The 27,024-nt window shown below is 53.0% G+C and overlaps 2 protein-coding genes across 2 annotated transcripts in view; one reads left to right on the forward strand and one right to left on the reverse strand.

Annotated features, from left to right (window-relative positions):
* LOC110571584 (cytochrome c oxidase assembly factor 8) overlaps positions 1 to 11,595 on the reverse strand; it is a 24,249-nt gene extending 12,654 nt beyond the window's left edge. Inside the window, exon 1 of the mRNA XM_044918038.1 lies at positions 11,437 to 11,595. Within this exon, the coding sequence (XP_044773973.1) occupies positions 11,437 to 11,559 (123 nt within the window). The 5' untranslated portion in view covers positions 11,560 to 11,595. The remainder of the gene's footprint in view (positions 1 to 11,436) is intronic.
* Positions 11,596 to 12,257: 662 nt separating this feature from the next.
* BAG5 (BAG cochaperone 5) lies at positions 12,258 to 17,590 on the forward strand. Its single transcript, XM_021679710.1, has 2 exons — positions 12,258 to 12,390; positions 13,340 to 17,590. Exon 2 carries the CDS (start codon positions 13,368 to 13,370, stop codon positions 14,712 to 14,714), a length of 1,347 nt encoding a protein of 448 aa, XP_021535385.1. The 5' UTR covers positions 12,258 to 12,390; positions 13,340 to 13,367; the 3' UTR covers positions 14,715 to 17,590.
* The last annotated feature ends 9,434 nt before the right edge of the window (positions 17,591 to 27,024 follow it).

The following is a 27,024-nucleotide window of genomic DNA, read 5'->3' on the forward strand; positions in this document are numbered from 1 at the left end:
TTTTTTTTTTTTTTAAGATTTTTATTTATTTTTGAGAGAGCAAGAGTGAGCGAGCGCACACCAGCAGGAGGCGCAGAGGGAGAGAAAGAAAGAACCCCAAGCAGACTCCGAGCTGAGCATGGAGCCCGACGCGGGGCTCAATCCCATGACCATGAGATCACAACCTGCACCAAAACCAACATTCCAAGGCTCAACTGACTGCGCCCCCCCAGGCGCCCCTTGGGCTATTATGAATAGTGTTGCTGTGACTATTCATGTACAGATTTTTGTGTTTTCAACTCTGTTGAGTGTATACATAGGAGAAGGATTGCTGGGTCATATGGTAATTCTATGTTTAACCTTTTGAGAAACCGCCAAACCTTCCCAGAGCAGCTGCGCCTTTACATTCCCTCCAGCAGTGCGTCCTTTGTTCTCACTGCAACCATTCTCTAGGCACAAGCATTACCTCACTGCAGTCCTTTCACTGATTTCTGCCAACATCCTCTATTACTAGCCAACCCCGGGTTGCCAGTGACTAGTTTGTATACTTCAGATACAAAGGTTACTTGATAGTAAGGACAGGATAAAAGTGAAACATGCGGGGCGCCTGGGTGGCTCATTCGGCTTAGGTCATGATCCCGGGGTCCTGGGATGGAGCCCCGCATCGGGCTCCCTGCTCCGCGGGAAGCCTGCTTCTCCCTCTCCCACTCCCCCTGCTTGTGTTCCCTCTCTCGCTGTGTCTCTCTGTCAAATAAAATCTTAAAAAAAAAAAAAAGTGAAACACACCCTATTTATCAATGACATGTGTAATTGCTTTGCTTTTGAATCCCAGAGGAATACTTCCTCCGTTGGGGCTACTCACAATGTAATGGCAACAGACAAGATGTATTTGTTAATGCAACCTCTCTTACTATGTTTTCTCCTTCACTTTCCTAAGTCAAAACAATCAAAACAATAAATCGAGCCCTGATTTAGCACATTTGCGAATTTCCGTGGTGCAAATACTTCCACCATGGACAATTTCAAGCAGCATACCATTATATGGTATTTCCCCCATGTAGGTACAATAGTCATAAATAACCTCACAAGCAGAGAACATTGCAAAATGTAATAAAATAAACAGAACTGATAAGTATATATTATCTTTGCTTTTAATAGAATTTATTTCAGTATATAATTTTTAGTAACAGCCGTTTATTAGCAAAATTCCTGAAAACGCAGCGAGCGGCTCCCTTCACGGCAGGGGATGAGTGTTAGCTGGGTACTAGAACACACTCTCCACTCTGGATCCTGTCACAAATGCACTCGCCCAGTCACCCCAATTCCCTACTGCTTTTCTTCAAAACGGTGTATAACATGCTCCACACCACCTTAACCAGGTTACTAAAGATGAAGTCAAAAAAGTAGTTTAAATATTTATAGTCTTGTACCATGGGGGTACACTCCCTTGGGGTCTGCAGCTGGACCTGAGAGTTAAATTGATCCAAGACAGATCCACACGAGACAAGCACCCCAGGTCTCATGTGTGCACAAGCCCCACAGGGAAATGAAGACCCAGACAGTGGCCATGGGCTTATACACCAAGTTGAACAAAAAGCACCAACTGTGGAAAAGTAACTGAAATATATGGGAGACTAGAGAAAGGTGAGAATTATTTTAATCAAGAAGGTTCCTTTCCTCCTGGGAGAGGGAGGGCATCTTTCACCAGGAGCTTCAGCTCAGGGCCTCTTGGAAGAACAGGAGGGGTCAGACCACCCTTTTAGTATCTACTGCTTCTCAAAATAACCCTGATGCCAAAGCGGCCTGCTGGAGAGCGGCGTATTCTGCCACCCTTCAGCACTGTAGAGAGCTACAGCTTACACTGTTAGCTCACGTACCTAGAATGGTTTTACTTTCCTAAATACAATTTATGAGAAAACAGATGAAACCAAACAGAACTTCTAAAATTATCAACATAATGAGCAAAGTTTGTTTCCTATACGCCTTCTAGAAGCAAGCAAACTTAAGTGTATGTGTATTAGAAAAATAATAAGGAAAAATATTTTTAAAGAAACATTTCTAAAACTCACTGTACAGGGCGCCTGAGTGGCTCAGTCGGTTAAGCGACTGCCTTCGGCTCAGGTCATGACCCCAGGGTCCTGGGATCGAGCCCTACATCGGGCTCCCTGCTCCGCGGGAAGCCTGCTTCTCCCTCTCCCGCTTCTCCCTCTCCCACTCCCCCTGCTTGTGTTCCCTCTCTCGCTGTGTCTCTGTCAAAAAAATAAATAAAATCTTTAAAAAAAAAAAAAGAGCTCTGCCCAATTAGCCTCACTTTCTGAGCAATGCCTCTGAGCAGCCTCTGCTGCTTCCCCCAGTACTTTTCCTCTGTTACCACCTTCAGACTTCTGGAGGATGATGTTGCTAGACTGACAACTTTCTACCTGTTTCAAGTTGGCTTATTTCATGATCACTGCCAATACGTTCACTTTTTCTCACAGCAGCAGATGTAAGAACCTACTGTTGACCAAAGTTAAAAAGAGTCACATGCTATCCTTTGAGAAACCTCCTCCTCTGGGGCTGAAGGAATAAGCTTTGCACAATCCTGGCCTGGTTTCTGCCCCAGCCCCAGGAGACGCTGAACTCTGGCATCCCCACACCAGGACTCGAAGGATTCAAAAGCCGCACCCATCTCCTCCTGTGGTGAGGTTTACAGCGTTTGCGCAGAGCGCCCTGTTTCTGCCTCCATGACAATCCTGTGATGGGCCGGTCTGAGCAGCTCCAGCTGCCTCGGGACCACACCCTCCCTGTCTACTCTGTCTCCATACCCAGCGATGCAGCGAAGCAATCTCTCCAAAACCCCCGTTCAAACCATGCTCCCCCTTCCCTTAAAACCTTCAGTGATGGGGCCCCTGGGTGGCTCAGTCGGTTGAGCGACTGCCTTCGGCTCAGGTCATGATCCCGGAGTCCCATGATCGAGCCCCACGTCGGGCTCCCTGCTCGGCGGGAAGCCTGCTTCTCCCTCTGCCCCTCCCCCTGCTTGTGCTCTCTGTCTCTCAAATAAATAAATAAAATTTAAAAAAACAAAACAACCTTCAGTGATTACTCATTCCCCTCGGGAGAGAGTCTAGCCCCTCCCTGTGGTCTGGCAGTCTGGGCTTCTGCCCTCCCCCCACACAGGAGCCTCCTTCAGTGACACACCAGCCTGCTCCTGTCCCTCCTCAGACGGCACATGTTCTCCCCGTGGTTCCCCCACCCGCATCATCACAGACCACAGGTTCAAGGGCACGTCTCCAGGTGCTCCCCGTGGCTCCTCACAGCGCTTGTTCGGGCCTGCTTTTCCCACTAGACTGCGAGCCCATGGCGGCACGGACCGCGGCGTCGGTCTGTTCTGCGGTCGGAACGTGCACTTGTTGGAACAATGTTCTTCCCAGTCTTAATCTTTCCTGTTGACTCTCTCTCTCTTTATGCAAGAAATCCACTCCATCTTCAAAAAAGCTCAATATATACGAACTATTTGGTGGAAAGACACCTAACAAATCAGAGATGGCAATTATTGATGAACTAGCATCAGAATGTTCAGGAGTTCTGAATGAGCCAAAAGTCATTGCTGTCGAGTGTTCTTTACATTTTGGGTTCTTTTTCTTTTTTTTTAAGATTTGATTTATTTATTTGACAGAGAGACAGCAAGAGAGGGAACACAAGCAGGGGCAGAGGCAGAGGGAGAAGCAGGCTTCCCGCCGAGCAGGGAGCCCGATGCGGGGCTCGATTCCAGGACCCTGGGATCATGACCTGAGCTGAAGGTAGACGCTTAAGGACTGGGCCACCCAGGCGCCCCTACATTTTGGGTTCTTGAGGATCCTTAACTGTTAGTTCCTGACAAGTTTCTAGATTTTCCAAAGTCTGGATAGTCAGAGCAGCAGAGCCTCACTGAGCGTTCTGGAGTCAGACTCACGCACAGTGGGAGAACAGGGAGGGGCTGGTGTAGGTGGACAGGCCAGAGCGGCAGAGGATGTGGGAGCCAGACTGACCAGCTGACTTGGGGGGGGTCAGTCCAGCCACCGCTGTCACCTTTGCATGGCCACGACTGCTGCAGGTCCCCACCCACACCGGAGTGCTGCGCCCTACAGACCTGCTCAGTCTGACTTCATTCTGCATTAATTTCTTGCAGATTCTGACATCCCTATGTTTGATCGTGTTTACTTTTGCCTAGTACTTCTGAAGTGTCTTTCTCAGGCAAAGCTGGACACTTTAGAAGAGGCACAGTTGGGTGCCTGGGTGGCTCAGTCGTTGGGCGTCTGCCTTCGGCTCAGGTCATGATCCCAGGGTCCTGGGATCGAGCCCCGCATCGGGCTCCCTGCTCAGTAGGGAGCCTGCTTCTCCCTCTCCCGTGCTCCCCCTGCTTGTGTTCCTGCTCTCGCTATCTAAGTCAAATAAATAAACCTAAGTCAAATAAATAAATAAAATCTTAAAAAAAAAAAAAAGAAGAGGCACTGCCAAGGTGGAAAGTTCCAAATGAAGGGCCAGCAAGTTCACAGAGGGGATTGAATTCCTCCTTCCTGTGTGACAGCAACAGGGCCCTGCTGGCAGAAAGACACCCTAATCAGCTTCCCTAAGACCTGAAACTGCTGCTTGTCATCATCAAATACTGATCTGATACTAGACTGGCCTAACAATCCTTTTCAGAAGGCAACAGCAGGATGGCAATATGTAGATCTTCCACATTTTATCCATCATTCTAAAAACAATATATGATCTCTAGTTTCCATTTTATTGGAAAAAGCCTTTTAAAAAAACCCTCCACGAATATTCTGGACTTCTGCCCCAAAGCCTTTAGTCTTAGAAACCAAAGGTGATTCACACAAAGGGACCCAGTGGGTGGAAACAGAGATGGCCAGCCCAGGCTCACCCCTGCGGACTTCCATCCCAAGCTGGGGGCTCCTCCCCTTCCCCAAGCTGACCGACGACGCTGAAGGACAGCAGCAAGGAGACAGACGGGCAGGCTTCACCCTAACTGTGCTTCACCAGTTTTACCACCTTTCAGACCTGGACCCGTCTCTTCTTCTTACAGGCTGCCTATCAGGAAACGTCAAGGAGCCATCCCAACAATTCATGGCTTTTTCAACCGACCCACACGGAACGAAGGAAGCTCAAAGTGGCACCAGAAGAGTTCAGTTACTCTTCCACCTGTCGCTTCGTGATCGCTCCAGTACTCTGCGTGACGGGTGAGCTGTCAACCACCCTCAGTTCTCCATGATAATCTGAGAGATCCTATCTTAATTGTAGCAGAGGTGGCTCCTCTCTCTCCCCTATAAATATATGTTCCATCTTTGTACATTCAAGAACAGCTATTTAAAAGGGAGGAGAAGGGGTTTGGGGGAGGAAAAAGCCCTTCTGTAAAAAGGAAGAATCCCTTTGAGGTTAGAGTAATTACTGTAATTTGTGGCTCTTACAGCATCAGCATGTAATGCGCGGCTGGCGCGAAGGGGAGTGGCTGTCTTGGAAGGGGCGAGAGGCGGGCGCCGCGCAAGCTGGGACCCAACAGCTCCGCTGGCAAGCGGCCGACAGTTTCTGCCTCTTCACAGAGGAAGGACCGTGCATGCAGCTACTTGTCAGACTGAGTTTTCATCACTGTGTCTGGTGGGGCACTAACCTTCCAGTCTTTCCTCTTGAAGTGCAAACTCCCAGCCAGGCAGCCCCGTGCTGGGCTTCTCCTGGTCCCGCTGTGTAGGCCCCGCTTCATTCTCCATCCCTTCCGCTTCACAGCAGGCCCCCGAGCTCTCCCGGCACACTCCTGCTCTGCCCACCCCCGCCAAGCCAGGATTTGGAATGGAAGACTTTCCCCCAGGCCCTCCTTCCCAGAAGTACCTACACATACCACAAAGCTCCTGAGTTAAGGTGTCACATTATCGGCCACTGGGGAAACCAGTGGGCAAAGATGAAAGGAACAGATATTGGCCAATTTTAGTGTTCCTGCAGGTGGTTCCTGGTCTATCGTCCTGACACTTCTGAGATGGGACCTGAAAGTCTGACCTTCTGGAGGGCTGGAATCCCCTGCCTCCCACCTAGACAGAGGCTAGACGCCTCGGCATACCAGTCAGGAGTACATCAAAAGACCAGCACACCAGGACCAAACTGGGTTTATACTGGGAGTGAAAGCTTGGTTTAACATCGGAAAATCAATCAATCCTGATGGAAGAAGACAAATTCCCAATGAAGTAGTCATCTCAAAAAAAAAAAAAAGTCAAATCTAAATGTGGTCAAGGCTCTAGATTGCAGCTGTCCATTTACAGGAAACACACAGATGGGAGGGACACATTAAATTACACCAGGGGAAAGCCAACAGCAAAATGCAGACTGTGGGAAATTCTACAGGATACATCCTTCCCCTGCTCCCAATAAACTGCTTTGAAAAGTGGAAGGGGATGGTCAAAACCTATAGATCAAAAGAGAAATAAAAGAATATCAATCAGTTGCAATGTGTAGACCTTATTTGCATCCTGATACAAGCAAACGTAAAAAAAAAAAAAAAAGACTTCTAAGACAATCGGAAAAACCTGAACACTGAACATTTGCTGGAATTAAGGAATTATAATATTTTAATTATTGTGTTTATATGTATTTTTAAAATCCGTGTCTTTTATATTTTTTATTTATTTTTTTAAAAGATTTTATTTATTTATTTGACACAGAGAGAGAGAAATAGAGAGCACAAGCAGGGGGAGAGGCAGAGGTAGAGGGAGAAGCAGGCTCCCCATTGAGCAGGGAGCCCAATGCAGGACTCAATGCCAGTACCCTGGAATCATGACCTGAGCCAAAGGCAGACGCTTAACCAACGGAGCCACCCAGGCATCCCTTTATATACAAGATTTTATTTATTCATTTGTCAGAGAGAGACAGAGAGCACAAGCAGGGGGACGGGCAGGCAGAAGGAGAAGCAGGCTCCCCAGTGAGCAAGGAGCCTGATGTGGGGCTTGATCCCATGACCCTGGGATCATGACCTGAGCTGAAGGCAGATGCTTAACCAACTGAGACACCCAGGCGTCCCAAAATCCGTATCTTTTAAAGATACATACGGAAATAGTTACAAATGAAGTATGCAGTCTGATATTGGCCACAAAATTATCTGGGAGTGGGGGGAGGGATGGGGTAAAGATGAGATAAACACCCCCGAGTAGATAACTATACAAGCAGGGTACTAGATACGCAGCAATTCTTTATAATCTTCTATTTTTGCATGTTTTAAATTTCCCATAAGTAACAAGAAATGAGTGCAATTGCCCACATTAACAGAATAAGGGGAAACCCTGTAATCATTTCATTCGATGAAAAAGCATGTGGCGACAAGAGAACACCAGACTGAGTATGAGAACAGCTCCCTTTAGCCCTGATTCTGCTGGGTAACACCAGGCCAGTCACTCCACCTCCCTGGGCCTTGGGCCCTTGTCTCGAGAATAATGGAGTTTAACCACACGATTTTTTTTTTTTTAAGATTTATTTAAGATTTATTTATTTGAGAGAGGGGAGGGGAAGAGGGAGAGGAAGAGCGAATCCCACAAGCAGACTACCCACTAAGCCTGGAGCCTGACAGATGTGGGATTCAATCCTAGGACCCTGGGATCATGACCTGAGCCAAAGGCAGACGCCTAACAACTGAGCCACCCAAGCGCCCCTTCTTTTCTTTTTTTTAAAGATTTCATTTATTTGAGAGAGAGAATGCACAAGCAGGGGAAGTGGCAGGCAGAGGGAGAGGCAGAAGCAGGCTTCCCACCGAGCAGGGAGCCCAACGCAAGGCTTGATCCCAGGACCCTGGGATCATGATCTGAGCCGAAGGCAGGCACTTAATCGACTGAGCCACCCAGGCGCCCCAAGAGCTGACTTTTCTTTTTTAATTTATTTATTCATTTGAGAGAGAGGGTATGGGGGAGAAGCAGAGGGAGAGGGAGAGAATCTTAAGTAGACACCGCTGAGTGCGAGCCCGAGCCCAACGTGGGGCTCGATATTGTGACCCTAAGATCATGACCTGAGCCAAAATCAAGAGTCGGATGCTCAACTGACTGCACCACCCAGGCGCCCCAAGAGCTGACTTTTTAAGTTGGGTTTGGAAGAAAAAGTGGTACAAAGATAGGAGATGGGAATAAATCATGTAGACCCTAAAAGCAGCTCTCCTTAGGGGCGCCTGGGTGGCTCAGATGGTTAAGCGTCTGCCTTCGGCTCAGGTCATGATCCCAGGTCCTGGGATCGAGCCCCACATCGGGCTCCCTGCTCGGCGGGAAGCCTGCTTCTCCCTCTCCCGCTCCCCCTGCTTGTTTTCCCTCTCTCGCTGTGTCTCTCTCTGTCAAATAAATAAATAAAATCTTTAAAAAAAAAAAAAAGCAGCTCTCCTTAATTCCAATGGAGAACAAAGAATTAATGAAAAATATGTAGTGTGAAACAACAGATGTTGGTGAGGATGTGGAGAAAGGGGAACCCTCCCGCACTGTTGATGGGAATGCAAACTGGTGCAGCCACTGTGGAAAACGGTATAGAGGTTCCTCAACAAGTTAAAAATAGAACTACCCTACGATCCAATAATCACACTACAGGGTATTTACTCAAAGAATACAGAAACACTAATTCAAAGGGATACATGCACCCCTGTGTTTATTGTAGCATTATCGACAATAGCCAAGATCTGGAAGCAGCCCAAGGGTCCACTGATTGATGAATGAAATCTTGCCATTTGCAATAACATGGATGGATCTAGAGAGTAGTATGCTAAGTGAAATAAGTAAGTCAGTGAAAGACTCATGTGTGCAATTTAAGAAACAAAACTAAGGAGCAAAGAAAGGAAAGAAAAAAGACGCAGACAAGCCAAGAAACACTCTTCTTTTTTTTTTTAAAGATTTTATTTATGCATTTGAGACACAGAGATACAGAGAGAGAGCGAGAGAGCACAAGCAGGGGGAGGGGCAGAGGGAGAAGCAGGCTGCCCGCTGAGCCAGGAGCCCTATGTGGAGCTCGATCCCAGGACCCTGGGATCATGACCTGAGCCAAAGGCAGACGCTTAACCATCTGAGCCACCCAGGCACCCCAAGAAACAGACTCTTAATTACAGAGAACACACTGATGGTTACCGCGGGGATAGGGGAAATAGAGGATGGGGCTTAAGGAGCGCACTTGTGATGAGCACTGGGTCATGTATGGAAGTGCTGAATCACTATATTGTATACCTGAAACTAATATAACACTGTATGGTAACTATACTGGAATTAAATTTAAAAAGTTAATTAAAGGGGTGCCTGGGTGGCTCAGTCGTTAAGCGTCTGCCTTCGGCTCGGGTCATGATCCCAGGGTCCTGGGATCGAGCCCCGCATCGGGCTCCCTGCTCCGTGGGAAGCCTGCTTCTCTCTCTCCCACTCCCCCTGCTTGTGTTCCTTCTCTCGCTGGGTCTCTCTCTGCCAAATAAATAAATAAAATCTTTAAAAAAAAAAAAAGTTAGGGCGCCTGGGTGGCTCAGTTGGTTAAGCGACTGCCTTCGGCTCAGGTCATGATCCTGGAGTCCCGGGATCGAGTCCCGCATCGGGCTCCCTGCTCGGCAGGGAGTCTGCTTCTCCCTCTGACCCTCCTCCCTCTCATGCTCTCTGTCTCTCATTCTCTCTCTAATAAATAAATAAAATCTTTAAAAAAAAATAAAAATAAAAAATAAAGTTAATTAAAAATATGTTGTGTGAACTAAACATACAGGATTAAAACACATCTATCTAAATAAAGAAAACAGAAGGTTTACAACCTGTTACTTTTAAGAACACCTAATATTTAAAATCAAAGTCTGAAAGACAACAATCTCTCTGTGCTGCAGGAATTTAATTACCTGGAGAACCAGGCATATACTCAGCAAACAAAGACAAGACCAAACACATAGGAAACACAAAATGCCCTGAAGTAAGAACCGTTCCTTTAAGTTCCGTATAATACCTAGCATAATGGGGCACACATCCTAAAAAACAAAACAAAACAAAAAAACACAACACCACAAGTCATAATGCTAGAACAAAACAAGGTCTGACTCATGGGCCAGCTGCTTCACTTTTCAGCATCATCACAATCAACACCGTCACAGGCTTAAACAGGTGAGTGGCACCAGCTTCCTAGTCACTTGGGACTACAATAGGAAGAAAGGTCTCATCTTGAGGATTAGACCCACGGTAAGATTTATTTTAACCACAAGGCTATGTGACAATAAAGAAAACTGTGTGTGGTGTTCTTTTTTTTCTTTTTAAGATTTTATTTTTAAGTAATCTCTACACTCAATGTCAGGTCTGGAACTCACAGTCCCGAGATCAAGAGTTGCATGCTCCACCGACTGAGCCAGCCAGGTGCCCCTTGTGTGTTCTTTTTTCCAGCACTAGTTCACAAAATAAGCTACGGTAAGTCCTCATCCTAGGGACACTTGCTGATGTGAAGTTTGCCCTTCCAGAGCATTTTCAAATACATGAATATCTTCCTGCCCAAAGACTGAGATGCTGGGTGGGTTTCTATGTTGTAGGAATGTAAGTCACAGCTGTGGCCACTCTAACAGGGAACTGAGTCCGGGGACCAGTCGCCCTGCTAACTTCTCGTCTAAACTGAAAACTAGACAGAACTTCAAAGCTGCGTTTGTAAAAGCAGCTAACAGTAACAAACTAAAATAAATGAAAATTTACAGGCAGGCACATTCTGGAATTCTTAACTGGCTTTTCTACCCCAGGTTCTCCCGCCTCCATCCTTAGCCTGTTGGCAAATTCGGGGTTAGTATATGTATGCTTTGTTTAAATATTTTATCTGCAGCCCATTCCACACCTCAGTCAACATTTTCGCATGACGGTTGGAATCAAAGCCTAGGACTTCGTAGACAAAACATCCTTCCCCAAAGAAGTGCAATTTATAAAAACTGTCATTTTTTGTTGCTACAGGTTATTAACCATTAACCTTCCACCCGTGAAATGCACGTATGCACATAGTTTCCAAACAAGAAAAACTATTCAAGGGGCAGTCCTACAAAATACAACGATTAAGTGTGCCATCGCTTGAAGAAAACCGCTAATAATCCTAACGAAGACAAAACGCAGACCAAAACAAAACATGCTGTGCACATCAGGAGCTCTTCAACTATAGGAATTATCTTCGAGGAGCGAAAAGGTGCGTACAAACTCGCCAGCTGACTCCGCCGCGTTAGCAAAAGTTCTGTCAACAGCGCCCGGGGTGGCAGCGACACCCTCGGCTCCATGACACCAAGGCGGCTGACGCAGGACACTGGGGGGCTCCGAGGCCGGGAGGTCGGGCGCCCCTCGCGCGGGAGACGGCCCACTCTCCGCGCCCCCGCCCCCGCGGGCCCTGCTCCTGGAGAGTCCGGCTGCCGCCGCAGCCGGGCACAAAGGGGTGCGGGGCCCACAGGTGTCCCTGGGTCAGTGCTCTGGCGGCCCGCCCTCCCGGCCCGCCCTCTGCAGGACCCCCGCTTACCCGGCCGGACGCCGCATCCCTGCGCTCCGCGCCGCGCTCAGGGGCGAGCTGACAGCCGGGGCCAGCGAAGGCACGGCAGAGCGGAGGGAGAAAAGCCCTCCTCGAGCTTCGCAAGGCCGCCATGGCCAGTGTCCCCGGGCTGCCGCAGCGCACGGCAGAGCCGCGCCGGCGCGAGGGGCTGCCTTACGGCACGGTCGCAAAGCCGGCGGGAGGGAGCGGCGCGGCCGACCGTGCGCTTTCCCAGCATAAGACCGGCCTCGCGGGCGACGCGGCGCGGGGTCGGGGATCCGGCGGCTGCTCTTGGGTCGCGGGCCGTTCCGGGCTGCCGTGCCAGGCGGTAGTGGCGGGTCGGCGCGGGCGCGGCGCGGCGCCGGAGAACGTTTTTCCCAGGGCGAGGGCTGTTCGGCCCGGGGCGGGGCCGCGGGGCTGGCGACGGCGGGAGCCGCGGAGCCGCAGGACGTGGGAGGCGGAGCGCGCGATGGCGCGGGAGGCACAGGTGAGCGCCGAGCGGCGGCTGGAAGGCCCGCGAGCCACCCCTGCGCCGGCGCGCCCCCTGCTCCCGCCCGACCGGGCCTCGGCCGGGCGCCGCGTCCTGCCTGCGTCGGACGCGGGCCGGCCCGCTCGCCCTGCTCCCGGGGCTTCCAACCCCGCCCGGGGGGCTCGGCGGCGCGGCCGAGCGCGGGCGCCCCCTCCCCGCGCGGGCCATTGTGAGGTCAGGGCCGGCGGGCGCGTCGGGGGTCTGGGCGAGACGCCCGGAGCGGCCGCTGCGGCCAGTAGCTGCCGCGCCACCGCCGGCCCCTTCACCGGCCGCCCGGTTCAGACCTAGCCGGCAGGGGTGAGAGGGATGCAGCTAGGGGCCCAGCTCCGGTGCCGCACCCCGTAAAGGGCCGACCTTCCACCTCGCCACCTCACCCACGGGAAACCAAGACCAAACCAGCTTAGACCTCTTTCTGGGTAAAGGGCTGGCAGGGAGGGGCGAGAAGGGGGGAGAAGCCGGGCAGCCTGCCTCCGTGGGCCTCCAGAGGCATGTTCCTGGCCCGGACACCCACAAGGATTGGTGTCAACTGATCATCCGTCCTCCTCCGTGAGCCGGGGGGAAAAATGTGTTAAGCCATTCCGGACTCTCAGTGGGAGGCTAATGAACGAACTGTTCGTAGTTGTCGCATTTGGGGGCGGGGGGGGACATGATGGGGCCTGGGGAGGTACTAGCCCTCCAGAGGCCAAGGCGGTGCTTTTAACACAGTGCCAGTTCACCTTTCCTTTCCTGCGGAGGGAAGATTCGCGAGGTACTCAGAGGGGGCCGGGGGAAACAGGGTAGCTTTGTAGAAGCGGATGAAGGGTGGAGAGGAACCGCAGAAGCGGGACTTTCGGGGGTGACTGGGATCCCCTGCTATTTGTTTCACTTAGAGTTATGTTTTCTGGAAACTAGGTACAGCTCTCGGGCCAGAGGGGTGCTGGGATGGCACTGTTACCTTTGAAGGTTAAACGAGCTACTGTTTTACATCCACGAAGGTGCCCTGCTGTTGCCAACAACCAGGGCCAGTGTTAATATTACATAAGATACTTGTGCTGTGTCCAAGCTGGTAGTTGACCTCGGGCGGCACGTGTAAAGACATATGCTACTGTCTTCCAGCTGTGGATACTGGAAATTCACAGGCTCAGAGCTCCAGCTCATTCCCCACTGCAGCATCCTGTCTTAATCACTGCTTTGTGTAAGTGATTTTCAGGAAAGTGGATTAGTCACACTCTGTGTACTTGAGTATGACTGTTGTTTAGATCACAGTAATGATGGGCCCTTTTTCTTGAATGTATCTTTTTAAAATGAGAATTTCAGAATAAATGAATATACGATTACCTTTCTGTAGAGACTTCGTGTAATTTGGCCTTCTTGTCATTTTTTTAGCGCTTGTAAAACCGAACACAACAAAAGTATGGATATGGGAAACCAACATCCTTCTATCAGTAGGCTTCAGGAAATCCAAAAGGAAGTAAAAAGTATAGAACAGCAAGTAATTGGCTTCAGTGGTCTGTCAGATGACAAGAATTACAAGAAACTGGAGAGGTTTCTAACGAAACAACTTTTTGAAATAGACTCTGTAGATACTGAAGGAAAAGGAGATATTCAGCAAGCGAGGAAGAGGGCGGCACAAGAGACAGAGCGTCTTCTCAAAGAGTTGGAGCAGAATGCAAACCACCCACACCGGATTGAAATACAGAACATCTTTAAAGAAGCCCAGTCCCTGGTGAAAGAGAAGATTGTGCCATTTTATAGTGGGGGCAACTGTGTAACTGATGAATTTGAAGAAGGCATCCAGGATATCATCCTGAGGCTGACACATGTCAAAACCGGAGGGAAGGTCTCCTTGCGGAAAGCGAGGTATCACACTTTAACCAAAATCTGTGCGGTGCAAGAGATCATCGAAGACTGCGTGAAAAAGCAGCCTTCTCTGCCGCTTTCCGAGGATGTGCATCCTTCAGTGGCCAAAATCAACTCGGTGATGTGTGAGGTGAACAAGGCCAGGGGCACTCTGATTGCACTTCTGATGGGAGTGAACAATAATAATGAGACTTGCAGGCACTTATCCTGTGTGCTCTCGGGCCTGATTGCGGATCTGGATGCTCTGGATGTGTGCGGGCGTACGGAAATCAGAAATTATCGGCGGGAGGTTGTGGAAGATATCAACAAATTATTGAAATATTTGGATTTGGAAGAGGAAGCAGATACTACTTATGCATTTGACCTGGGACAGAATCATTCTATTTTAAAAATAGAAAAGGTCCTCAAGAGAATGAGAGAAATAAAAAATGAACTTCTTCAAGCACAAAATCCTCCTGAATTATACCTGAGCTCCAAAACAGAATTGCAGGGTCTGATTGGACAGTTGGATAAGATCAGTCTCGAGAAGAACCCTTGTATCCGGGAAGCTCGGAGAAGAGCGGTGATTGAGGTGCAAACCCTGATAACCTACATTGACTTGAAGGAGGCCCTGGAGAAGAGGAAGGCGTTTGCTTGTGAGGAGCACCCGTCCCATAAAGCGGTCTGGAGCATCCTTGGAAACTTGGCCGAGATCCAGGGGGAAGTTCTTTCATTTGATGGGAACCGAACTGATAAGAACTACATCAGGCTGGAAGAGCTGCTCACCAAGCAGCTGCTGGCCCTGGACGCCGTCGACCCACAAGGAGAAGAGAAGTGTAAGGCTGCCAGGAAACAGGCGGTGAAGCTCGCCCAGAACATCCTCAGCTATCTCGACTTGAAATCCGATGAATGGGAGTACTAAACACTACCCATCTCACGGTTGATACTTCTTGTTTTGCACTTTATATATACTTCTATGTATTTATAGAGAGCTTTCAGTTCGTTGAGCCTAAATGTGATTTATACATGCAGATTTCAATCTCCATTTTTATGATTTAAGCAAATTATATTCTCTGCTGTTTTTGATGTTGCCAAACAGCTGTCATTACAGCATGTTAACTTTTCCATTTGGATCATTATCTGTATGTTGTGGTGTGGTTTTGGGGGGTTTTTTAAAATCAGAAAGTGGAATGGGCAGCTTTTGTCATTTTTAAGTGGGTTGTGCAAGCATTGAAATGCAGATCTTTTGGGATCTACATACAGACATAACCTGGTAAAACACTAGAACAATTATGAGAAAGGGGGAAATTTTTGATTAGGTGGAAGTAAGGTCCAAACACAAAAGCAAACAATGATATGTTCTATTATGCTACATAAAGCAGAAGGGTTTGGGTTTTTTTTTCTTTGTTTCTAAGGCCTGACTGGTCCAACCCAAGTTAATAGGGTAGGGGTGTTTTTATTTGTTTTCAGATTTTCTGTTTTTTCATAAGCATTTTTTGTTTGGAAAATGGTGTCTGTATTTTCCCCCATACTCTTCATTTAGAGGGGAAAATCTTATTTTCATGTGCAACAGAAAATTATGAAAATAGCAAAAAAACCTTTGAGGCTGCACTGAAGGGATAAAACACCAACTAATTACCTTCAAGATTTTGTTGTAAAGTCTGAATTTACAATTTTCCGTAGTCATCAGTAAGGATGGGAACATTTAAGCGAAGTTAGGAGATCTTTTTAAAAAAAAAAAAAAAGGAAATACCCATCTCTGTGGCAAGATCATGAAAGCTGGAGATTAGTTACCGATGTCAGGTTGTGCTAAACCTAAGCGGACTTGTCTGAGTGTAGCATGTCCCGGGCTGCTGCTTTTCAAGGCTGCATCACAGACAAACTCCTTGCACACACCCACTGCCGTTTTGTGGCTGCGGCGAGGAGAATCCGCCAGTGGTTCTGCAGGACCAGACCTTGCTCGCTTGTCCGAGGAGGTGAGCTGCTCCTAGCGTCTGAACGCCTCGCACCCTGGGACTGAGCAGTGAAAGCAGCTCTAAGCATCTGCCGGGCTCCGTAGCTCACGTTCCTGGCACGTGGAGGTGTCTCTAGGGCCAGAAAGAGCCAGTAAGCTCTGTCTGTGCGTGGTGTTTTTCCTTCTGCTAAAGGGTATACAGATTTCTGTCCGTGCTTTCTGAGGGTCCAGTTCTATGGCTGCCAGTTGATGGGAACAAAAGAATTTCCCAAAGTTCTGAAGTGCCTTGATAACGTGTTGGCCCCAGCATGATGACGAACAGACTTTCTCTTGTCACCTTTCACACAATAACCCTACTAGAGAATGGCTTTGGACTCTGGTAGTCTGTAATGTTCTTTCAGAGATAATGATTTGGTAACTATGTAGGCAGCTAAAAATAAGAGATAAGGGAATAGCCCTAAATACCGAAAAGATGATAAAAGTGTGGCCCTCAAGAGACTTCTGCTTTGTCTCAGCATTGCCCAAGTCAAAAGGCATTTGCGTCTTTGGGCCTTGAGCCCCTCCTGTGTGCGCATCCAGCCCCTGGTGCCTGCAGGTCCCAGTGCAGGTCACTGGGAGCTCATTTTGGCCGAAGTCCTTTTAGGACTGCTATTCTGTATCATCATTTTCAGATGCTCTTAAAAGGAGTTTTTAAACTCAAGTGCTGCCTCAGTTTACCCCCCTGGGAAATCAAGGCTTCCTCTCAAGCACTTGAGGCATGTCCTGCCCCAGGCTCTACATCATTTTCAATGTCAGATTTGAAGGTTAAATGTCAGCATTTCCTTTAAAAGTATCCATTGTTCTTCCAAAAGGGACCTGCCTGTACTGTTCATTTCAAACAAGGTGTTCTGTAGCTTTTCTAGAGATGGCTCGTGCCACTCAGCTCTGAGCGCTGCCTGTAAGTGGAGGGAAGTCTCAAGAGCCGTTGCGGATTTCTCGCATGGGTTCTTTTTGGTCATCGAGATGATCAGATCATCCTCAAGTGACTTAAGGCGTGGCGTCTCCTGTCCAACCTGTCCTAGTTCCTTGCACCTGATAACTTTCCCATAAGGAACCCTAGTGACATGGGATTTAGCTTTTCTTGTCCCCGGTTGGGAGCTGTGTTCATAGGAGCTGCCTCATGTAACTTTAAATTGGGCTCATGACACTGTATTGTATTTTTATGATCTTACATGAAGAGAACCTGTAATGGAAGTAAAACCTACCCCCAAAAAAATGTTTGGCCTTGGGTCTGCATTAAACGGTATAATCCATGTTCATGCAAAAACTGGCTGGGAATGTTTGCTTTCTTTACCTCACATGCAGACAGCTTTGCTTTCAGGTCAGCCTTTACCCAAATTAGACTAAAGTCAGTCGACCTCTAATGAAGTAGTTATGAAAAGTAATGTAATGAATAAGTCTCCTAAGTACAGTAGGATGCTTTATTTTGCTACAATGCCTTGGTATAGTGTATGTGATACAAGTTAGTATGTGTGAGATGCTTAACCAGTGTTGCTCATTTGTTTTACTTTGCCAATTTTTATCTGGTTTTTGAAGGTCTAAGCTTATCCTGTATGTACAGGTTATTTTTAAGCAAAGCTTTTCAGCTTCTAACGTGTCTAGTATTTTTCTAAGAATAATTGGAGAAATATTTGCCATTGATTTTGATGTACAATACAGATGTGTTCCTCCAGTGTGTTGGTTCCTGTCCCCACTCTATTCATTGTATGACTATTGTAATCGTATGTCTGAAATAATTCAGTATTTTGAGATATTAGTATAGCCTTAATTATTAATGCAATAAAAATCTCTTAGCTTATCTTTGCAGTGGAGAAAGGATGTGAGTCTGAGGTGTGAGTTCTGTTCTGATTCACCTTCATATACTGTCCAACCCGGGTGAGGAATGATGTCTTGGCAGAGTGGGCCCGGCATGGGGAAGGTGGGCTTTGTAGGTCCAGTTGGTGGTAATGACCTAAGGAGGTGGCCAGGTGAGCACAGACCAGGGTCCCGTGGCAGGTGAAGGGGTAACCGTTCCATGTAAGCAAACCCAGAAGTGTGGGGACCAGAGAACGGCCCAGGGGAGATACGGTCTCCCGTTCTGCCCCTGGGCCTGTGCACACAGGAGGTGACCTTACCTGTAGCAAAGAGGGGAAAGTCTGGGAAGCTCCTCTCCCCGGAGAAAAGGCTTGAGTTAAGGTGTGCTATTGAAGATCATCTTCTCATTAGCAGAGAACTGGTATTTCTCACCAGTTAGTCCTTCCAGGGCTCCTGAGCCCTCGGTCACCTCCCTGTTCCGCCTCCAGCGAGGACGAGTCCCACTCACTTGGGCAGTTTCCCTGCCCATTGTACACCTGTTACATGAAAGCAGGACCTTGTCTGTTCTGCTTCTAGCCTTCTACAAGCACATTTCTGCTGTCCTCTCTTCCTGCGAATGTCTTCCACATGACCCACATGCTCAGCCATGCAAATGTGCCCCAGGCCAGAAGTGAAAAGAAACAAATGGTACAGGTTAAAAAAGAATACTTTGGGGGCGCCTGGGTGGCTCAGATGGTTAAGCGTCTGCCTTCGGCTCAGGTCATGATCCTAGGGTTCTGGGATCGAGTCCCGCATCGGGCTCCCTGCTAGGCGGGGAGCCTGCTTCTCCCTCTGCCTCTGCCTCTCTCTCTCTCTCTGACTTTCATGAATAAATAAAAAAAAAAAAAAAAAAAGAATACTTTGGGGGAAACTGGAAATTTTTTAATAAATCCTCTGCCACACAGAGATGCACTGTATACCACATTAGGCTTTGATTCCTTGTGGACATTAGAACCAGTGTTGTCAAGCTCCTACTGCATGCCTCATGGCTGTGCTAATGATCGGAAAATATCCATCACACCATGTGACCCCAAAGAAACCACAGTCTGGTTAAGGTGGTAGAGGATGTGCTGTGCTGGGCGCTCCAGATCTGTCTCTGGCATAAATGCCTGGGCATCAGGAGCTGGGAGGGTGCTTAGTGTGCACTGGTGAGGCCAGGGGATGTCATGGGCCAGGGAGGCTGAGGGAGGGGGCTCAGGGGTCCCTAATGGCACTGGACAGGAGGAACCCCGGAGGGGGCTGGGGTGAGGCCCTGGCATGCAAATGCACCAGCTGGAGTGCAAGCAAGGCCCAGATTGGGCCCTTGGATGCAACTCTGAGGTTACCCAGGTGGTCAAGGTGTGTCGGATGGTGGCTTCTGCTGTGATTGATTGATTTGAGAGAGAGAGCGAGGTGGGGTAGGGGCAGAGGGAGAATCTTCCAAGCAGACTCTCCGCCAAGCTCAGTGAAGACCTGAGCTGAGATCAAGAGTCGGACACTTAGCCGCCTGAGCCACCCAGGTGCGCCCACTTCTGCTATAATGTAAATGCTTCATTTTCAAAACCATCTCTGACTGACTGAACCAATGTGCCAGGCCCTGTGTGAAGCATGTTATACACACACTTAATTCTCAGAAGTGTTCCAAGGTAGGTTTAGTATTCTGTTTCATAGATGATTCAGACCTTCGGGTGATCACTTGCCCAAGGAAATGCCCTAGGTCACAGGGCACATAGGAAAGGCAGACACTATCCGGGACAGCGCCAACTCAGCAGAACTCCCGCCCCAGTTTACCTGGAGGGCAGGTCCTACCTGCAGGGCTCCTGAGCACACTGTGCGCAGCCCAGGAGCTCATGATGGCCCACCTGGGGGAGCAGCTGAGAACTCAGGCTGGGGCCCAAAATTTCAGCTCTTCTGCCAAGCTTCAGCACCTTTCCGCAACATGGGCCTTTAGCACCAAAGGTTGAGGCGGATGCTAGCTAATGCACACCACATTGGGCTCCAAATGTCAATAAACCCTGTTCCTTTTTTTTTTTTTTTTTTTAAGATTTTATTTATTTGACAGAGAGAGAGGGAACACAAGAAGGGGGAGTGTGAGAGGGAGAAGCAGACTCTCTGCTGAGCAGGGAGCCCAATGCAGGGCTCAAACCCAGGACCCTGGGATCATGACCTGAGCCGAAGGCAGACGCTCAACAACTGAGCCACCCAGGCACCCCTCCCCTTTTTCTAAGATTTTATCTTTAAGTAATCTCTATACCCAACATGGGGTTCAAACGACAACCCCGAGATCAAGAGTGGCTTGCTCTACCGACTGAGCCAGCCAGGCGCCCCGTCCCCCTCCCTGCATCCCTTTTAGTGGGAAAATTTCATAAGAAATACTATCTTAAACCAGCGTCTTACTCTGTCCTCATGTCTCTTCATTGTGAATTATAACTGGAAAAATACCTCCTTCCTACTTAATCCTCAAAGTGAAGTTAATATTTCTCCTCTTTGGATCTGTACACCTTCCTGAGCTGCCAGGAGGCCGTGGCTCCCAGTTTGAGGAGCACTGCCTGCCTCCACATCTTGTCTTCACTGCGTGGTCACAACATTTCATTTATACAGTAAACTCGAGCCATTCTGGGGGTGCTTGGGTGGCCTAGTTGGTTGAGCATCTGACCCTTGGTTTCATCTCAAGTCATGATCTCAGGGTCATGGGATTGAGCCCCGTGTCTGGGTCTGCGCTCAGCACGGAGTCTGCTTGAGACTCCCTCTCTCTCCCTCTGCCCCTCGCCCTGCTCACGCGCTTTCTCAAAATAAATAAAATCTTTAAACTCTTGAGCCATTTCCCTGTAGCCTGTTTCCCAAGCGAACACGGCCAGCCTTCATGCTGACATGAGTGTCGCCGTCCCGGTCCTCCAGGGGCCTGGGACACAGAGCTGAGTGGTCCCATCACCTTCCTACCTGGCCAGACTGCGGGCATGGCCTCTACACCTGCCCTTCCTCCCACAGCTCCCTGGCCTCTGGCTCACTTGTCACCCCTCGCCAGGCCACCCCACACTGCCTTCCAGACTCACCACGTCCTTTCAATGAACTCTTCTTGGGAAGTAGTGTTCTCAGCTCCTGCTGCATAATACATATTCAAGAACTTGCTGAATACATGAATGGAAAGTCTCAGATTTCAGATAGCTCCATGAAGTGTTCAAAATCAGCTGCCTTGGGATGCCTGGTGGGCTCAGTCGGTAGAGGATGCAACTCTTGTTCTCGGAGTCATGAGTTTGAGACCCACGTTGGGCATGGAACCTACTTAACACTTAAAAAAAAAAAATATTAAATAAAAATAAAACCAGCTGCTTTTCTGCTCACCAGGATTCAAAGAACTATGGTCTACTGCACCTGAAGCTGGGATTCTGGTGTCATGGTCAGGAACTCGCCCTATAGCCACCTCATCCCCCTGGGCAGGGTCAAGAGTGCCCCAGACCAAGGCCTGTGTGGTGAGACGCCCAGCCAGGCTGGTGTATCGCCAGCCCTGCCTCTGACCAACTGCCCTCGGCTGAGCACCGGGCCAGGTGAGGAGCCGAAGGGACACAGGCAGCCCTCACACAGGGGAGCCCCCCCGGGGGGGAGCACACTGTGGCCTCCTTGGTCATGTCATCTTCCTGGCCAGGTCGGGGGCTGGACAGCAAGGTGCCCAAGGCCCAGTGTGTCAGGCAGAGGCAGGAACCTTCTGCCAAGAGGGGCACTGCACCAGAGCTCACAGGGTGGAAACGGGCATGGAGGGTCCCGCCAGGACCCCTGAGGTCTGGGTGCAGGCCACCCTTCTCTCTCACCATCCTGGGTTGCTCTGTTTTCCTGGGGAGGGCAAAGAATGGAATTGCTCCCATCTCATGCCTGGTCACAGGCAGCCCTGCGAACCCCTGGTGGCCGGCCCTGCAGAAAGGATCGGCTCCTGGGCTGCTGTCCCCGATCCTTGGCACGTCCGGTCGGACCGCTGAGTGGCCAGTAGCCACCCCAGGCTGCAGACTGAGCCCAGCGAACCCCCAGGGGCAGCGGGAACTGACCGCACGTGCCACCTGCCAGGAGCCCAGTGGCGGTCCAGCCTGGCGGGCCCAGTGGAGAATCCCTCAGCCTGAAGCCACAACACCTGGCCAGTCACCCTTGTCTCCACACTGACCCTGAGATCACGAAACTGGTTTCCTCCTGGCAGTATCGTCAGTCCCTAGAACATCACCTGGCCCAACCAAATAAATGTTTGTCGAGTGAGTGAATGACTGGAAACAGCACCACCGGGGCTGGCAGAAGAGCGGGGGGACGGGATGATGTCCTGAGTCAGGGATGGCCTCCTGCATTCGTGCAGCGCACTTCCATGGGCCCCTGTCCTGGGGACCCGGGGGGTCGGCAGCCCCAGCCCCAGGAGTGTCCCCATGTCCGGGGAGAAGGCAGACAAGGGTCATGGAGCACACAGGTCAGGGGCAGGGTGAGTGTGTGCCCCGCACGTGTGCCCTTGGTGGGGGAGTCAGAGAACGCCCCTCGAGGGGCACACCTTTGACACCAAGCCCCTCAGGCTGGGAAGGCCTCCCAGGTGAGGGAGCGGCAGGGATGGAGGCCCAGAGCCCGGTGCCAGGCATAGCTGAGGGCCTGCGGAGATGGGCAGGGAGGAGGGGCGGAGCAAGGACGGAGCCACTGGATGGCAGGCCCCCAGGGAGCCGCGGGAACCACTGGGTCTTTCAGGACTGGGTGATTTGCTGAGTGCTACCCGCCCGCCCACTGGTGGCAGGGGTGGGCGCTGGCCTGGGCGCAATGGGACCAGGGCAGGGGGCCCAGGGGGGAGGGCGCCGTAAGAGTAGCAGGCAGAGTGAGGGACCCAGGGAGAGGATTTGGGGTGGGGCAGTGAGGGCGGCCCCAGGGGTGGCGGCTCCCAGGGGTCTGGCCTGCCTGAGCCGCCCCTCGGCGTGGGGACGGAGTCACTTGAGCAGGCAAGTGGAAAACCCGCCGGGTCTAGCTCACTGACAAAAGGAGCCGGCTTTTAAAGGTGCAAAGATGCAGCGGCCACAGGGGTCAGTGCATCCCTTGGGCCTGGGGCAGCGAGGCGCCGCCAGCCGGCCCTCACCCTGAGGTCTCGCCTGGGCACCCTCGCTGGCCTCCTCACGCTTCCCTCCCTGCGGGCCGGCTGAGGCAGGCCCAGGGCACTCCCAGCCACGCTCAGCTCCTGGCTCTGGACGCCTTACTTTCCCTGGGACACCCAGCTGCCCCCCCCCCCCCCCCCCCCCCGCCCGGGCTTCCAAAAGAAAGGAAGGTGTCCTGGGACCAACATGGCTATTGGGGCAGCCCTGAGAGCAGGGGTCATACAGGATCTGGGGGAGAGTGTGCAGGCGGACCGACCGCCCAGGCAAAGGCCCTGAGGTGCCGCGGGTGGGAGGTCAGGTGAAAGTCTGCAGGGCAGGACCCCAGGGCGCCTTGTTGGCTGCGGGCGCCTTGGGCAACAGGATTGCCTCCGGATCAGAAAATCCCCAAGAACAGAGAGCCAGGTATGATACAGCAAGACAGGGGGCCCTCTGGGACGGCGCGCTTTCCCCTAGGCCCCACCCACCGCAGCTCCAAGCCCGCCACAGTGACTCATCCCATGGGTGTCTCTCCAGGCGCTAGGCCTGAGCGCCGGCAGGCTTGGGAGGGAGCCCCAGGGGACCCCTCCCGGTGAGACCTCTAGGGGAGAAGGAGGACGCAACCAAACCCCCCCCCACCCCCACCCCCTCCAAGCCCCGGGCCTCCGCACAGTCCGGCCCTCCCTGCTCCCGCACCTGCTTGGCACGGGGGCCCCCTTGACCTTGGAGGTCTCACGAACTGGTCGTGTGTTGTGGTTGCGATAGCGGCCGCCAGGCGGCGCCCGCGACCCGGCCTCCGGAACCCAGGGCCTCCCAGGGTGGAGGGAGCCGCGGAAAGCGAGCAGCCGGCCGGCCGCGCAGCTGTCGCTCCTGGGCCCCCGCCGAGCGCACCTGCCCTCGCGCTGGTGGACAGGTGGCCGCGGCTTCTGCCCCCAGTTGGTTGCCCGTGCGGGCTCCGTGACCCGTCAACGCCACGACCATGTACCACGGCGGGAAGTCCGCGCGGAGCCCTGTGGTTCTCGCAGCTTCTGACGCGCCCCTCGGAGTTGGGGTCTGGCGGACCGCCTCAGGCCCCACGCGGCCCCACCCCGTCAGGGTGGAGCCCCCACCGCCTGGCAGGAGGGGAGCCCACGCTGCCTATCTGTCCACGTCTCCCCGCAGGCTGGTCCCCCACCCTGGGTAACTCCAGCTCGACCTTCCTGACCCCAGCCCCATGGGCTGGCCCCTTGGGGCTCTGTGGTGCTCTGGCCTTGGACAGACACCCACTGGCAGCTGGGTAATCTCCGCCCCCTCCTCTGTCCTCAGGCCCCACTACAGCTCGCGTCTGGGGCTCTAGGGCAGCAGAATGGAGAAAGTCAAGGAAAGCTGAAAAGAAGGAAGAAGCACACAGGTGTGCCCGGGCTGGGGTCTGGACCCTCAGGGTCAGGAAGGGCTGCTGTGAGAACGGAAGGCTGGTCCTCGCCCTTCCTGGGCCTCCCCCTCGTGCTTTTGTGGCTTAAGGAGCCCTGTCATCCTCTGTTCTTCTCTGGGCCTCAGTTTCCCCCAGCAGGCCTCCCAGGGCTGTCCCCAGGCTGACAGGGCCCCCACGGTGCACTGTGGGGTCAGGGGCAAGCAGGACAGCACAAGTGATGGTGAAGCACGCAAAGATCACCTGTCACCAAGCAAGGCAGACCTCTGGAGGCTGGTTTCGTGCCGCCCACAGCAGCCGGGGAGGGGAGGGGCAGGGGGTGGGGGGTGATGGCACCAGCCCCAGCAGCCTCATTTGCTCCCCTGGGGCCAGGGTACAGCGGGGGGTGGGGGAACCTTAACTCCTGGCCTCCAGTGTGGCCTCAACCGTGGCCGTGACCTCAGCACAAGGGAAGCCTCCTTGCCATTAGTTCTGCCCCAGGAGCAAGGAAGGCCCTCTTCCCGCCTCCTCCCCTGACGTCCACTGACTCCCGCCCTGCCCCAGCGCCCTGGCTCCAGCCCATCCACCTGCCCCTCCATGAAGCCCCCCTCTGCCACCCCTCACCAGGCCCCTGCCCAAGGAAGCTTTCTGGGGCCTCTCAGCAGCCACCGCCCCGCCCTGCCCCCAGCAGGGCCTCTGTCCCTGCCCACCCTCAGTGGGGTCCTGCACAGGTTCAGGGACCCTGGCTCCCTCCCCCGATGCCCAGACTCCACCCTTCGACATCAGCTGACAATGGGAGTCAGGTCGGGCTGCCCAGGGCCCCAGGGCCTCTCTGTGCTCCCCTGGCCCCGGAGATAGCCCGAGGCCTTGGCCAAGGCGGCTACCCATCAGTGAGTCTCTGGGCCACTGTCTGTGAAGGGGGCCCACGTGGAGCCCTGGGGTGGCAGCAGCCGTCGTGTGGGAAGGAGCCCAGCAGGTCCCAATGTGTCCCGGAGGTGGACTTCATCTTAACTCAGTGCCACTCACGTCCTCCCTTTAGACCAGTGTGTCCCCTAAGTCCTAGGCCAGCAGGGCCCCCTCCTCTCCTCCCCACCCCCTGTGGGGCCAAGGGCTTCCTGTCCGCAGGGCCCCTGCTGCTCCACAAAGTATCCTCACGGCCTTATTGGCCCTCAGCCCTCCCTGCCCAGGGCACGGCCCCCGCCCCAAAGATGACTGCTGGGTTAGACCTGCGGGCCGGGGGGGGGGGGGGGGGCAGGGTGGCCAACGACAGCGGGGCCATGTGGCCACCACAGGGCTCAGCCAGCATGGGTCACCCCGTCCCTCCGGCTGTCCCACGAATGCATCAGGTCTCCTCCGGCGGCTTGCTCAGCCTCCCTGGGCGTTGGAAACACTTGTCCCCGTCCCCACAGCTCCAGGCCAGGCAGGCTTCCTGCCGGTGGAGGCAGTGGGTATGGAGCTGGCCCTGGATGGTCAGCTTGGGTCCCGGAGGCAGGTACAGGTGCTGTCAGGCCCGGGGGCGGGGGGGGGGGGGTCCTCCCTCAAAGAATGGCAGCCCTCCCCCCTGCCCCGCCTGCTGTGAGTGCAGTCTGGCCCCGATGTCCTGATGACGGACGCTGAGAAGCTGTCTGAGCTGGTGGAGGGACCCGGCCCTCCTGTGGGTCCTGTCCCGTGAGGGGACGCATGCGCAGCTCAGAGCTCTGTCCGCAGTGCTCCCGGCTGCCCCCTCCCACACTGGGGGTCGGGATCCAGAGAACTTTGCATCTTGCTGGCACTGTGGCACCAAGGAGAGCCCTGAGATTTCTGGGGGGCTCCAAAGGTCTTTAGCAACCCCTGAGGCCACAGGCCACCAGGAGACAGGGAGGGGACTTGTGTGGCTGAGCACCGACTGGGTGCTGGACACTTCTGCACCCCATCTCTCCCCTCTATGCAACAGGAGACTGAATACCCACAGGCTGGGCCCAGCACCCATGGGTGGGTGGCAGCCAGGAGGGGGCCCCCAAAGGCCAGAGTGTGCAGCCCTCCCACCCCCCACCATGCCTGAAAGCCCTGCACCCTCTCCTGGGGCAGCATGCCGGGGCCGGGGGGGGGGGGGGGGGGGGTAAGTAGGCCAGCGTTTTGTGCGGTTACCATGGTGCTGTAGCGGCTGCCTCCTGGGCCCTTCCCGGGACACCGCCAGCCGCCGCCGGGGCTCCCTCTCCAGCCCGCCCGGCCCCAGTCAGGAGCTGCTCCCAGTCTCTGAGCCCCGCCCCCCAGGCCCCTGGCCGACCCACCGTCTGCCGGGGGCCACGGCAGAATGTGTCTGTCCCACCGTGTCACACGCACACAGCACGGCGCACACGTGCACACACATGCACGCCACCCAAGGCTGCGGAGCCGCTGCGCTGGAGTCCCCAGGAGCTCACGTCCACTCCGCTCCAGCCAAGTGTGGGCAAGATGTCCATCATCAGGACATCGGGGCCAGACTGCACTCACGGCAGGCGGGGCAGGGGGGAGGGCTGCCATTCTTTGAGGGGGGACCCCCCCCCCCGCCCCCGGGCCTGACAGCACCTGTACCTGCCTCCGGGACCCAAGCTGACCGTCCAGGGCCAGCTCCATACCCACTGCCTCCACCGGCAGGAAGCCTGCCTGGCCTGGAGCTGTGGGGACGGGGACAAGTGTTTCCAACGCCCAGGGAGGCTGAGCAAGCCGCCGGAGGAGACCTGATGCATTCGTGGGACAGCCGGAGGGACGGGGTGACCCATGCTGGCTGAGCCCTGTGGCGGCCACATGGCCCCGCTGTCGTTGGCCACCCTGCCCGCCCCCGGCCCGCAGGTCTCACCCAGCAGTCATCTTTGGGGCGGGGGCCGTGCCCTGGGCAGGGAGGGCTGAGGGCCAATAAGGCCGTGAGGATACTTTGTGGAGCAGCAGGCGCCCTGCGGACAGGAAGCCCCTGGACCCACAGGAGGTGGGTGTCCTACGACAG

Source organism: Neomonachus schauinslandi, chromosome 9, assembly GCF_002201575.2.
Source record: "Neomonachus schauinslandi chromosome 9, ASM220157v2, whole genome shotgun sequence".
Taxonomy (NCBI): domain Eukaryota; kingdom Metazoa; phylum Chordata; class Mammalia; order Carnivora; family Phocidae; genus Neomonachus; species Neomonachus schauinslandi.

Excerpts from the sequence above, each read along its gene's own strand:
- BAG5 (XM_021679710.1), top strand. The coding sequence starts at position 13,368 with ATGGATATGGGAAACCAACATCCTTCTATCAGTAGGCTTCAGGAAATC.